The sequence below is a fragment of the Eriocheir sinensis genome, chromosome 27 (genome assembly GCF_024679095.1).
Source record: "Eriocheir sinensis breed Jianghai 21 chromosome 27, ASM2467909v1, whole genome shotgun sequence".
NCBI lineage: Eukaryota > Metazoa > Arthropoda > Malacostraca > Decapoda > Varunidae > Eriocheir > Eriocheir sinensis.
Genome location: NC_066535.1, coordinates 15,079,269 through 15,093,276, shown reverse-complemented (window position 1 = coordinate 15,093,276; position 14,008 = coordinate 15,079,269). Strand labels below are relative to the sequence as shown.

Sequence of the window (14,008 nt, the reverse complement as noted above, 5' to 3'; positions counted from 1 at the left end):
TCTCCAAGAACTCTTTCACTGCCTCAATCCCTCGTCCATTCGTCTCTCCTCTCTCCCTCCGTTATCTCTCCTTCCTCCTCTTCCTCCTTTCACATTCATTTCACGTCCCATCTCATTCAGAATCACCTGTATAATTTTAGTTATCTCTCTGCCATACTTAAATTCTCGTATTCCAGCAATATTTACGTGCATTAGTTAATCCAAAAGAGGAGGGCCAGTTAGCTATTTCACAGTAGACTTAATTAATTTCCGAGGTTAGCGTGAATGTAACTGCTGCTCTTTATATATGCTGTTGGGAACGTAATGGGAGGAGTTAGGGACGTAAATGAGGCATGGAAAGAAGGAGGAATAAATGAGGAAGTAGTGAGAGAAAGGAGGAAGAGGAGGAAGGAGAAATAACGGAGGTATGAGAGGAGAGAAGAGTGTGACTGTCTGATTGAGAGGAGGTGCATTTTTTACCTCCACTTTTAGACATATTTTTGGAGAGAAAGGAGAAATGGAGAGAAAAAACAAAGAGATGGAGAGAAAGATAATTCATTTAGGTATGTATGGTAGGAAGGAGAAAGAGGAGGAAGGAGAGAGAAAAGAGGGAGAGAAGAGTGTGAATGAGCAAAACCGTCTGACAGAGAAGAGGTGCATTTTTTACCTCCAATCTTAGACATATTTTTGGAGAGAAAAAACAAAGAGATGGAGAGAAAGATAATTCATTTAGGTATGCATGGTAGGAAAGGAGAAAGGAGGAAGAGAGGAAAAAAGGGAGGAATCATTTATCCTAAGCGCGAAAGGTGATGGGGAACTGAAGTAGAGTTTCCCATGGTATACCTAAACCAGGAAACTTCATTTATATTATTACTTTTCCTGCTGCCGGTGTTGTGTTGTGCCTTGAGACTGATGCGGCCAGAGGCTAACTTTATCTCTGGGGCCATATTTATAAACATTACAGTCCCCAAGCACACGTATTTGACAAGGCTTTCATGGGAGTTCGGGGCATTTCCAGGGGTGCTTTTATGGCCCTCATGGTTGCTATAGTTTGACTCTTCTGTACCGTGAACGAGAAAAAAACCCACTCATCAAAGCCCGATTAATCTTCTTTTCAGGCTTTGGAAATATAGTTGACGTGACAGGTGGAACGTGCCTTGAAATCAGCAAAAATGTACTGCAGTGGGTGAGATATTTCTGAGTCGATTATTCATCTATGTGTTCATCCAAATACACTCCTCTTGCATGGTCATTGAACTGGAGCAACTGGCATTTCCTCAACAGCACATCATAAAAATAAAGTAAAAGATGAGAAAGGTGTAATTAATAGCATGACACATACGCGAACACCTGTATGCAATTAAATTAAGGCTAGAAAACTTTACAAAACGTCCATAAGAATAAAACACTGAGCTACTATATACATGGATACAATTCTTCTATATGGTTATCGTGAGTTAAGGTCTTCATATCACTCTACATTCTTCCTGAAGGCGTGGGTACTATTATAGGAACACACTACATTTTTGGAGATAAAGAGGAAATAGAGAAAAAGAAATAAGGGGAGGGAGAGAAAGATCGTTCATTTGGGTCTACATGATAGAAAGGAGGAAGAAATTAAGATCGACGGAGAGAGGAGAGAGTGCTAATTAAGTTACACACACACACACGCACACACTCATTTACAGATAAAATTATACGTATAAGCACACACAGACATACAATCAGTTAAACCAGCATACAAACAAATAATATGACCTCATAATATGACTCGAACTTAATGCTTGCAGGTGGGCGTTTCCTCTGGCTGTGGCGGCGCTCGTAGGAAATGGTAATTTCAAAGCCGTGGAGGGTCGAAGTATGAAGCTCAGCCTTACGGTAATGCAGCCAGACAATAGCACGCAGGCAGAGGAGTTTGAAGTAGATGAAAAGAGCTTCGCCAACGTGGGCCTCACCTACGACCAAGTGGTGGTAGGGTACGCGCGTGCTGATGACCGAGGAAATGTAAGTAAATTAAGTGTGTGTGTGTGTGTGTGTGTGTTCCTTCCCTCCTTCCTCTGGTAAGTGCGTATTTGTGTGTTTTCCTTCCTTCCTCTGGTATATGCGTATTTGTGTGTATTTTCCTTCCTCTCTCTCTCTCTCTCTCTCTCTCTCTCTCTCTCTGTGGTAGTTGTTGTTCTAATGAGTAACATATAAGCCAGTCATGTTGGTGACACATTTGCCTCATCATAAAAAAGACCAAGAAAATTTCATTATTACAGCAAATTTTAAATGCATAGATAGATTTGTCCTAAGATAATTTAAGATAATGCAGGTGTATTTTACTTCAGCATCAGCAGGCATAAGATCTTGAAATGGCCCATTATATTGAAGGGAAAGCATATATTCTAGAAGTTTGTGTAATAAGCTAAAACATATGGCTTTCAGAATATGTCAGCATGCTACAGTTCAAAATTTTGCACTTCAGGTTCAAGAAATTGTGGTTGGGGACAAACACATACCTGTGCGCCTCCAATACAATAAAGCCTCACTTAACACCACTTCCTTCAGCTTCATTACTGTCAACCAAACTATGTGGACAGTCAGCCTCAAGAATTTCACAAATATTACTGTTGAAGATTTTGAAGGTCAGTATCACATATAATTTTGAAGGTTCCGTTAATTTTCAGTGTTATATAATATAACTACACTGCTGTCAATATAATCATGAAGTGACATTATATTCCTTCCTTTGCTCTGTCCACAACCCAGAGGATGAAACGCTGCGGCCTGTGGAGGTGATGCTGGACTGGTCACTTCCCGAGGCAGGTGACCCCCAACCCATGGCTATGGTCCTTACATCTGCTGCCCGTCATAACAGTTCAATGGTATGTGTCCTAAAATGCTAAATATTCCAATCAAACAAAGGACAAGATATGCAGTCGGAACAGCTCCCTCTGTTCTCCATTCATTCTTCCAGTTTTTTATGTAATGGGTAAAATACTGGGTTCATAAATTTATCTGTGTTCTAAAACTAAATGTAAATTAGCAAAAATGTACAATGGAATTCATGCTAAACCTGAATTTAGTTTATGACCTTGAGTACCTTTACTAACTTTGATTATGAATGATTACTGTAGCTGCAAGTGAATGAAGCTAATACAGTAATTACATGTGGAGGCAATAATAAGTATCAATAATTGCTCTTTCTTCTTTGCAGGTATCAGTGCGACACAACAGATCAAATGATGACTGGCAGCTGGTACCCCCAGAGGCAGTGCTATCTCTGAGGGTGGTGAACCCATACACTCAGCAGGCCACTCTCACCACCCACTTCACCACGGACTTAGTGGATCTAGAGCTGGAAGAAACCCTCAGCAAGTTGACAGAGGAGCGGATTGCATTTCTGATTGCATATGTAATTAATTATGTAACTGTTTACCGTTGATGAGGTTTCAGGCCCCGCTCCACTGTCATAAGTCATAAGATGATGGATAAGAGTGAAATGAATGCTCCTAGATGGCATGACTGATAATGGGGTATTGTAGATCCCTTGACAGTTGGAGTCGAGCTTTCATGTGCTGTAGTATTTGGTGACTGAAGTACACTATCCATGTTCTTTCCATGAGCTCTAGCTTCCTTAACTCTTCCTGATAGAGGATATGCACACAAGTACTGTATAAATGCCTAGATTTTGCAATGTAAATGGGAGTAGACAAAATTGATAGGAGGTGGGAGGTGGAGAGGGGAGCAACAATGGGACATGGGAGAAAACTGGAGCCAGGGCGCTAGAAAAATATCAAGAAATATAGATTTCCAAATAAATGCACTGAACTGTGGAATGACCTAGAGAGGGAGATCATATTCAGTCCAAAACCTTCAATGATTTTAATGCTAAATTTCTCTTTCAGCCAAGTTTCTCAAGTCCCTTTGGGGCTCCTGTCAGAGACTTCCTCTCACTGTTGGGATCCTTTGCTGCCCAACACCTCAGGCCACGAGACATGTGGGCCTGGGCTTGGCGTGTTGGGGGCTCAACGCTGGGTGAAGGCTTGGTCACAAACATTATGGGTGCTGCCAATGGAAAAGTCCTGCCACCTTTGCACTTGGAGGTGACTTTGCCAGCTCCTAAATGGAAAGGTTAGGAATGTTGATTTCTCTGGCACCAACTAGTCGCCAAATGTGTCTTTGCTGTAATTTGATTTCAGTGTGTTAATTTCTGTTTAAGCTTTTTCCTTCACAGTGAGATGACATTTAAATGTATGGAGCATATGATGAATAACATTTTTGTACAGAACCAAAGTTGTGCAGGCAGTGGCCAGATAACTGGAACAAGAGACAACACTTTTGTGAACTTTATGATGGATATGGTGATCTGTGTTCCTGCTCTGCACCTTTCATTGCATCCATCCCAGCCAACATAACTAAGCCTGTGAGTTCTGGTTACTACATTTACCATGTGATTATTATGAGTCTGCTTGATATCTGTACTGTGAGAAGGGGGCTTGTACGAAATTAAGGTTTCCATGACGACTTTAGATATTTTCTTAATCTTATCCTCCAAAAATAATTCCTGTTAAATATCAGTGATACCAGAGTACTATATGCCAACTTCCTTAATGAATAGGAATGCCAGTGGTGCACTACATAGACTTAAATCTGTTTTTTATCTAGGAGATGTGGCGGGAAGACTTGGGTGTGGTAATCATGGCCAGCAGTCGCCCACATTATCTTTACAGGTGTGTGACAGTCTCACCCAAAGTCCCTGGCTTTGCAATCATTAAAAGGTTTTACTAATGAATAAATGTTAAAGAGAGAGTTATTGATACATAATTTTTGTGTAACCATCTTCCACATTCTCCTTCATCGTCATCTTCCATCCATTTCTTGCAAAAATAGGATGGAGAGCAAAAAATAACATTAATAAAGCGAATAGGGAAAAGGTTAAGCTGGGAGATAACGTAAGCTGTGAATGGAGTTTATGATTCTCCATATTCCCTAACCAGGTTACTGCGACAACTGATGACTCAACCTGGCGTGACTTTGGATCAGATCATGGTGTCAGTGGATGGACCTGAGTACCTAGAAACTATTAAGCTAGTTAACTTACTTGGTCTCAAATACCAGATTCACCAGCCTGAAGGTGATTGGACCCCACGCATATCCAGGTGAGGTGAAGCATCCATCTACCCTAGATTACCAGAGTCCAGACGCTGCTGAGGAAAAGAAATGAAACTGGATCACTGACTTTTATTCTAGACCATTTTATGCAAGTGTATATACAGTCATATTTTCAGTAGTTTTATGGTTTGAAATAGATAACTTGAAATCAGGGTGGGACAACAGCCTCACGGTCTTTACTCTGTGTGAAATATGTGTCCAGAAACCAAATTTGCAGCTTTTATTTTTATTGGAAATTTGTAACTTTAAACTTTTAAAAAATGTGTTTGTATAGTATTTAAATATATCATGCTGTTCTGTAACACCACTAGATTCTGACAAACAAGGACTGTATTTTTGGCAGTTTTCAGCAATGAATACCTCAATCTAACCAAAGAAAGACATGGGTTTGATAGGAGTCGAAAGCACAAAGTGTACTGCTTCTCTTTCCTCTGATCTGCTTGATAAATGCGGCTGCTGTGATCTTTGTTTTGGGTTTGGCCTTCCTCACTTTTTGAATAATTCTTTTAATTGGTATTTTTCAGGCACCTGAGGTTTGCTTTATTCAGGGCGTTAAACCTTCTTAGTGTTGATAAATTCATCATCCTTGAGGAAGACCTTATGCTCTCTCCTGACTTCATCATGTAAGTGTGCCATCTGTTCATGCTGTATGGATATGAGTAACACGAAAGTATTTGCATGCTGCATATTGCCAATTTATAATATTTTACAGTACTGCTGTTGAATATTTGCATGTTTTATGAAAATGTAAGATTCAAATCCTGAAACATATGCTGAGATGTAATACATTAGAATGGATGAAAAGAGACTGCTGGAAGAAAGGTATTGTGGAAAAGAATTGTATGATCCTCAGGGAAATGGTTAGGGGGAGGTGAAAGAATACTTCTCTTATAAAAAAATGTAGGCCTAGAGAAAAAAAGAGAACATTTTATACTATCAATGTTTGATCTAGTATGCAACAGCCTATGTCTTAGTAATTCATTGGAGTCTGTTTCCATCCTGCCTGATTTAGGAAATGGGTTAAGGAGGATGTTGATGGTGATGATTGTTCTTGCTGTGCAGGTACATGCAGCAGACATCAGTGCTGCTTGATGAGGACCAATCCATCTATGCAGTTTCTGCCTTTTCCCATTTCTCGTACAACCACGTTGCACATGACCCAACTAGACTTACCCGTGTACACTCCTTTCCTGCATATGGATGGATGGTCAAGAGGGATTTCCTGAGAGAGACATTGCCCAAATGGCCTCCAGTCTATGTGGTAAAGTGATGCCTAGCCTTGTTTTGCTTAAATAACTTAAAAATGTCTCTGCAGTCCATCAGCAGGGACATGAATAGTAATAGATGGGCTTGTGTTATGAGTAGGGGACAAGGGAATATTTTATGTACTAATAACAATAATTCACCTCTTTATCACTCCACAGGCTGTTGACTGGGATTACTGGATGGGCACAGACGTGGTGCGCCTGGGTCGGGAGGTGGTGATTCCTGAGGTGCCACGCACAGCCCATTTAGGTGTGGCAGGAGTACACTTTCAAGGTCCTGATGCAAAGAAGGCTTTTCTGAATAGAGCATTCTCTCACTCTACTGATATTCAACTTAATGTCACTAGGTGAGCACATCAAGACAAATAAATAATATAGACAGCAAACATAAACTAAAATTGCTAGAAGACAAATATTCTAGTTTAGTCATATTCTAAACCTGCATCACTGTAGAGGTTTGTTTTTCCAACACCTTTCTCCACTCTTGATCTCTAATGCATAACTTGCTCAAATTAAAGATCTGGATCTGGATAATAATGCGTAGGGCACCTGTCAGGTGCATAACATGCATAAGATAATAAGTACTTTTTTTTAGTTTTACACCTACATTATATGGAAGGCATTATGTTTTGCATAAGTTAAATGCAATAATCATTTTATGCAAATTACGATGTGCCAAAATATACAATGTGTTTTTTAATGCAAGTTCTAGAATAATATGTCTGCTCTTACTTGGAGTGCATACCATGGGCACATAAAATTCTGTGCAGGGCCATTCCTTTGCTTGATACTGTCAGCTTCTGAAGGAACCATTGCATACACTCACACTTTTTAGTCTCATTGGTGTGAGATTGTCTAAACAATGAAAAAAATAAAATAAAATTACTATTCTGAAATTCAGCCTTAGGGCTGCCATTAATTTCAATAGGATATACAAGTTCATATGTACATAGTCTTTTTGATACTTCTTTAGGATGAAGAAAGATGATTATGAGGAAGAGATGAAGGCACTCCTGTCATCAGCCGTGCCTCTCAACATCACCCACCTCTTCAGTTTTTCTTTCCCCAGGGAGGTGAGTTGTCAATAGCTGATGTCAAAAACTTATATACACAATATTATATATGAGAGTAAAAATTTTGTGTGGATGAAATATAAATCTTTGGAACTGAAGAGTGTATGGAAAGAATAACTTTTGTTTATACAATGCAAACACATTCATAATAACATAATGAACTTAACTTGCATATTTTTATTCCCTTTGTTGATGACAGGGAGGAGTCTTTGCAGTTTGCGTCCACATGAGGAGTCTGTTTGACAAATCTGCCTTTCGACTGGTTTCAAAGGTATGTGTTTTAGTATGGATAAACAGTTATTTTCCTGAACCTTCTTAGCTTTGTAGGATAATGTGGCTGAGAAAATATTTGATGGTGAAATCAGATTATTATGGCGATCACTTAAACACCTAAATCATAGTGAATGTTGTTTTGTCTAGATATTAATTTTGTATTTGATTTATACTTCTTAAACGTTTCATTTCAGTTTGACATACATCACTTATTTTGCAGCATCCTACAGTAGGTTGAGTTAAACAATATGGGAGATAACCTTGAGAGAGGAGTACTTGAAGGGGATGCATGAGATATAGAGTATCTAGGGACAGTGTTATTCAAGCATGTGTTGTGTGTCAACAGGCCCTTGGTTTGTGGAATCGAGACATTCGCGAGGGTCACTATGCTCTATGGAGGGTGCCTTACTATCATTCACTCATTCTTATCATTGGTGTTCCCTATTCCAAGTACAGGTAAGAAACTACATTAGTTAACACTAGCATACATAATGTTTAGTAGGATGATATTCAAATAATATAAAAAAGTTAAATTAGAAATACATAACTTGTTAGTAATTATGTAAAATAAATATACTCAACCATTTTACTTCCTGATATTGTTGAAAAGCCATAGAAAAAATATTTTGTAGTGAAATATTGCCAAAATATTAAAGCACCACTCACATTACATGAAAAAAATAATTTGCTGTCTCATATTGATTAATAAATTAATGATAATAAAGAGAGTCCTCAATATGTGCATTGTTTATAGTTGATGCATAATGGTTACAGGTGTATTTAACACCTTATAGGACTAAATTGTGAATAGTGACTTTATTTGCAAGCAATGTATTTGAGATAAGCTGTGTCCCTCATTTTCTGACCCATATTTTGACATTCTAATTTGCCTTTTTCAGTCACAACTACCTGCAGAGAGGGTGTCCTGTCCTAAGGGCAACCCCAAAGATGGAAACATTCCTGGATTATGACTTTGAATCAAAGAGGGAAGATGTGTATCCACCTCAAGATTTCCATAGTATTTTGGAAATACCATTAGACAGTGAAAAGAGTCAGACTACCCTTCATGTTGGCAGTGAAGAAGACCAGTTTGCCCTTGACATCAATAATGAGCAAAATCAAGCAACCCTTATCAGACAGGAGCAAAACCATACTGATTTTTACGTCCAGGAACAAAACCAAACTGCCCTCCCTGATATCAGTGAAGTAAACCAAACTGCCCTTCCTGTGATCAGTGAAGTAAACCAAACTGCCCTTCCTGTGATCAGTGAAGTAAACCAGACTGCCCTTCCTGTGATCAGTGAAGTAAACCAAACTGCCCTTCCTGTGATCAGTGAAGTAAACCAAACTGCCCTCCCTGGTATCAGTGAAGTAAACCAAACTGCCCTTCCTGGTATCAGTGAAGTAAACCAAACTGCCCTCCCTGGTATCAGTGAAGTAAACCAAACTGCCCTTCCTGTGATCAGTGAAGTAAACCAAACTGCCCTTCCTGGTATCAGTGAAGTAAACCAGACTGACATTCGTGTCAAGAAGAAGGAAAACCAGTCTTCATTTTCTTTAAACAATGAACAAACTCAAAACACCTTCAGCATGAGCTAGGACACCGATTCAAGCTGCTTTTCTAGGCAATGAGGATAACCAGACTTCTTTCTATACCACCATCAGGCAAAACTACTTTACCGTTGAGACCAAAAATTCAAGTCTCGTTACTTATTTATATATGGAATTAGATCTGACTCACACTCACGTACACTAGCAACCTACCACATGAAGACTTGAGGCAAAATTACATTCCACACACTGATCCTTCAATACAGCAGAAGGAAGGTGAGGGAAAGCAAACTCATCTGTACGACACCTCTGGCTCATCCCTCCCTGACAACAGAGGACCAAACCTAACCTAATCTCCTTGCAGAGTACCATGACTTCTCTGTTTCTGATTGACAGTGAATCTTTAAATGCTGAGGATGATATATATATTTATAGGACCTCTTAATTTCCTCAATACCAGTGCAATATCTGCCAAAACACTGCTAGAAAAAGTAGCTTAGGTAATATAGAAGACACAGAGAATAGTCTTGAAATAACTAGAAGGAGTACCACTGAACCTCAAGAAGCCTAGATCCTTTGCTGTAAAAAAATCGGCTTTAACAAAAAATCTACACATATTTGTAATAAGCCATTGAAGATTAAAATGTCATACGTACTTGAAGATAGGCTATATGGCCAGAGATGTTACGATGACATGGTGTGAAAGATTTTAATGGGACTTTTACACACACACACACACACACACACACACACAGACTGGCCGGGTCAGGATTCGAGCTCAGGTCCGAAGATTCGTCGCAAGTCACGCTAACCATTCCACCACGGAGGCGCATATGCTATAGGTAACTAGACTAAAAAATACAGCTATGAAATAAATACAGTTGGTAAAAAAAAATTAAACAAATTCAAATGCAGATTAGCGGGATCTTAGAACTAATCTAATTCAGAATATTAAACTCCTGAAGGATCGATACTTAACGTTTTGCATGTAACTATATTTTTTTGATTAAATTGGAGTAATGCACATTGGCCGAGGCGAGGATACTATAGTTTTTATGCACCTTCGGGGAGAGAGAGAGAGAGAGAGAGAGAGAGAGAGAGAGAGGATATTCAAATAATAAAAAAAAGTTAAATTGGAAGTAACTTGTTAGTAATAATGCAAAATAAATGTACTTAACCATTTTATTTGCTGATATTGTTGAAGTCTCCACATCACTGACAAAAACTAAATAAAGTGATCAGATGTACGACAATTATCTTGATCTTGACGGTATTAAAAGAAGTAATTAATTTATTGGCAGTATATAGTAAAACAAATAATTTACTGTTAAGATTACGAAGTACCCTCGGTAAACTATATAGGAGCTAGAGAGTGTACAGTAAAGTTTAAAAAAAGCGTGAAAATAGCCATGAATGAACTTATCTGCCATGTATAGCACCTCAAATATTGGTATCAGAATTCAATACGATAATTTACCGCGGTGAGGAAAGTTTATACGTAGCTACTATTGAAAAGGAAAGTGTGTGAATAAGAAGAGAGGACCGATCAAGAGGAGGAGGACCCAAAAAGCGTTACAGGTTAAAAGAAGAAGAAGCCGAACTCTGCCATTACATCACAACGACAACGGGCTGGCGGGTCTCTCCTGGCTCTAAGATACTCTAGAAGAAGAAGAAAACGAAAGGCCGTGGTCCCGCGGTCTAAGCAGCCCCCCCAAACACTGAAAAGGCTCTGTGCTATTGTACCTACGTCAACACTCAGGAAACACTCTGCAAAGGTTGGAGCACCCACGTCAACACTCATGGAGCTGCCCCTGCAAAGGTTGGAGCCCTGCACCCACGTCAACACTCATGGAGCTGCCCCTGCAAAGGTTGGAGCCCTGCAGCTACGTCAACATCCAAACTAGAGTATTCAGCTGCCTCACTGGGCCCACTAGAAGCCTTTCAGCAACAAGAACATCCTGAAATTAGGTTGACCTTAGCCAAAATAATACAAGGTTTACTGTGAGTCCTAGCAGGAGGCTGCAGGGCTAGACAGCAGCATGAGTGGCCAAGACAAGCAGGAACAGACTGTTGCAGGGGACAGGAGGGTCAGTGGTCATCAGACGAAGCAACTTGCTGTTGGCAACTTCAGTAATAAAGGAGAGAGGAAGTTTGTGTGTCTGGAATGTGGGAAAGGATTCACTGAGAAGGGTAACTACAACAGACACACCCTCACACACCCTGGTGTAAGAAACTATGAATGCCAAGAATGTGGAAAAAAATTCACCCAGAAGGCTGTCCTTGATAGACACACCCTCACACACACAGGTGTAAGAAACTACGAATGCCTAGAATGTGGAAAAAAATTTATGCTGAAGTGTTACCTTATAGAGCACACCCTTACACATGCTGGTGTTAGAAACTATGAATGTCTAGAATGTGGCAAAAAATTTTACCGGAAGAGTTACCTTAATAAACACACCCTTACACATACTACTGTAAGAAACTATGAATGCCAAGAATGTGGGAAAAAATTCTACCAAAAGAGTCACCTTAAAAGCCACATTCTTACACACATGGGCGGAAAAAAGTATGAATGTCTAGAATGTGGAAGGAAATTCAGCCACAAGTGTACCCTCAAGACACACACCCTTACACACACTGGTGTGAAAAACTATGAATGCCAAGAATGTGGAAAAAAGTTCAGCATAAAGAGTAACCTCAATAAACACACCCTTACACACAATGGTATACAAAACTATAAATGCCAAGAATGTGGAAAAAAATTCTCCCAGAAGTGTGACCTTGATAGACATACCCTTATACACACTGGTGTTAAAAACTATAAATGCCAAGAATGTGGAAAAAAATTCAGCCTCAAGGGTGGCCTTGATAAACACACCATTATACACACTGGTATAAAAAACTATGAATGCCAAGAATGTGGAAAAAAATTCAACAAGAAGAGCAACTTTAATACACACACCCTAATACACACTGGTGTAAGAGACTATAAATGCCAAGAATGTGGAAAAAAATTCTACCAGAAGAACAACCTTAATAAACACACCCTTACACACACTGGCATAAAAAACTATGAATGCCAAGAATGTGGAAAAAAATTTAGTTACAAGAGTTACCTTAATGCACACAGCATTACACACACTGGTGTAAAAAGTCATGAATGTGAAGAGTGCGGGAAGAAATTCAGTAGGAAATCACATCTTAATGAACACATCTTAAGGCACTATGATATTAGAGAGTTCAAGTGTGATGTTTGTTGTAAGCTCTTTAAGACAAAATCTGAAATTGCTAGACACGTGAAGACCCACTTTTGAAGTGTGTCTACGTACAGTCATTATATTGACCAGGTTGTTAGCAGAAGCTGAGCTTTGTAGGGAAAGGCAAGTGAAGGAGAGGTAAATCATGTAAGACAAAGGAAGGTTTATCTCTGAAGTGTTAAAAGTAGAGGAGTCACAAGAGTAAAAAGGGGAAATATTAATGAGTGACTTTCCACAGATGTGTCAGCTGCATTTTGGTCTAGATTCTAGAATCTTGACCCTTGTTAAGTTTCATAATTACAGTGAGTTACCTACTCCTCTGCTAGTTGTCAGGCAAATGATTGTTACATAACACTAAAATTGCTGAAATATGTATGTGAATACAGTAAACACCTTGAAGACAACAAATTAATCGATGATTGTTATTTGTTGCTTAGAACACACTTGCACCCTCACCTGACCAGAAGATGCTGATCCCCCCTCTTCCCTTTTGCTGTAACATTGCCAGCCCCAAATCATTCCTGCTGCCATGGGGCAGTCCCACCATGACTCCACGAGTCACCTATGAATGGCTTTGCTCCCTTCCAACACTCACAGCCACACAAAAACATTCAGCTTCATGAATAATATGTGCATAGTTAATCTGTTCTTGTATCTTGATAGAATTGTGCATTATCTTTTCTCTTTGTGGAGGGGACTGTGCCCCAAATCTTTTGTGTTAATGTCACTGTATAATTGTTTCTGAAATTAATGGTCAAATTGAATCTTTGTCCATGAATCCAGTCCTTGCTGTAAGGTATATAATCATAAATAGGTTCTACAGACGTTACCTCACAACCTAACTTCATCACACAAACCCCTATGAAACTCGGTGAGTTTGTCATATTACCAAAGCTGTTCAAAGTGAAGTATCATTGTGATCAAAATTCTTGGTTGATAGAAAAATCAAATGTAATCAAAATTCTTGGATAGATAGATGCAGAAATATAGGTATACATTATGTAATAGCTTGTGTAATGCTTATACATACTGAAGAAAAGTACAAGAGCAAATAAAATACTTCCAAAGTACATTTATGCCTTTTATATCCTGCACTAATAAATCTATAAAATATACGGGATTTGCTGGAAAACTACCATGAACTCCAGTATATAATAAAGGTTCTATTAATCTCTGGCAAAGATGCTACATGCATAATAAATGAAACTACAAAGTAGTACACATATGCACAATATTGTTAATGATTCCTCTTCCTTTTATCTTTATTATTACACACACACACACACACACACACACACACACACACAGAATTTACTGGAACGAGTGGGAGAGAGGGACTTAGGGGGTTGTCAGCTAGCTCAGGTTCCATTATACCCGTGGAGAGAGAGAGAGGAGGCTTCTCCCACTGACCAACTGTCGTCACCAAATCTGCGCGTGAGTTGACCCACCC

General features: G+C 39.2%; 2 protein-coding genes and 1 long non-coding RNA gene across 8 annotated transcripts; 2 read left to right on the top strand and 1 right to left on the bottom strand.

Annotated features, from left to right (window-relative positions):
* Positions 1 to 49: 49 nt before the first annotated feature.
* On the top strand, positions 50 to 9,960 carry LOC127004189 (protein O-linked-mannose beta-1,2-N-acetylglucosaminyltransferase 1-like). 3 transcript variants are annotated; one of them, XM_050871685.1, is made up of 16 exons: positions 50 to 1,165; positions 1,770 to 1,983; positions 2,447 to 2,606; positions 2,731 to 2,846; positions 3,179 to 3,376; positions 3,870 to 4,095; positions 4,251 to 4,387; positions 4,630 to 4,694; positions 4,962 to 5,123; positions 5,661 to 5,759; positions 6,199 to 6,397; positions 6,561 to 6,748; positions 7,375 to 7,474; positions 7,674 to 7,745; positions 8,094 to 8,203; positions 8,647 to 9,960. In XM_050871685.1, exons 1-16 carry the CDS (start codon positions 1,152 to 1,154, stop codon positions 9,344 to 9,346), a joined length of 2,760 nt encoding a protein of 919 aa, XP_050727642.1. In that variant the 5' UTR covers positions 50 to 1,151; the 3' UTR covers positions 9,347 to 9,960. The 3 variants fall into 3 exon arrangements, with proteins under 3 accessions (XP_050727642.1, XP_050727644.1, XP_050727643.1); XM_050871686.1 differs by lacking the exon at positions 50 to 1,165 and having other exon boundaries at positions 1,184 to 1,983; XM_050871687.1 differs by lacking the exons at positions 5,661 to 5,759; positions 6,199 to 6,397; positions 6,561 to 6,748; ... (2 more) ...; positions 8,094 to 8,203; positions 8,647 to 9,960 and having other exon boundaries at positions 4,962 to 5,161.
* On the bottom strand, positions 3,944 to 10,073 carry LOC127004194 (uncharacterized). Of its 3 annotated transcripts, XR_007757684.1 has the most exons (5): positions 9,955 to 10,023; positions 7,134 to 7,256; positions 6,543 to 6,678; positions 5,066 to 5,171; positions 3,944 to 4,083 (listed from the first exon to the last, which is right to left on the bottom strand). It is a non-coding gene; the product is annotated as an uncharacterized LOC127004194 (long non-coding RNA). The 3 variants fall into 3 exon arrangements; XR_007757682.1 differs by lacking the exon at positions 7,134 to 7,256 and having other exon boundaries at positions 9,955 to 10,073; XR_007757683.1 differs by lacking the exon at positions 7,134 to 7,256 and having other exon boundaries at positions 5,066 to 5,168; positions 9,955 to 10,073.
* A 308-nt stretch (positions 10,074 to 10,381) lies between these two features.
* Positions 10,382 to 13,630, top strand: LOC127004193 (gastrula zinc finger protein XlCGF57.1-like). Of its 2 annotated transcripts, none has more exons than XM_050871702.1 (2): positions 10,382 to 11,073; positions 11,118 to 13,630. In XM_050871702.1, the coding sequence occupies exon 2, from the start codon at positions 11,338 to 11,340 to the stop codon at positions 12,613 to 12,615; it is 1,278 nt and encodes a 425-aa protein (XP_050727659.1). In that variant the 5' UTR covers positions 10,382 to 11,073; positions 11,118 to 11,337; the 3' UTR covers positions 12,616 to 13,630. The 2 variants fall into 2 exon arrangements, with proteins under 2 accessions (XP_050727659.1, XP_050727658.1); XM_050871701.1 differs by having other exon boundaries at positions 10,382 to 11,117; positions 11,167 to 13,630.
* The last annotated feature ends 378 nt before the right edge of the window (positions 13,631 to 14,008 follow it).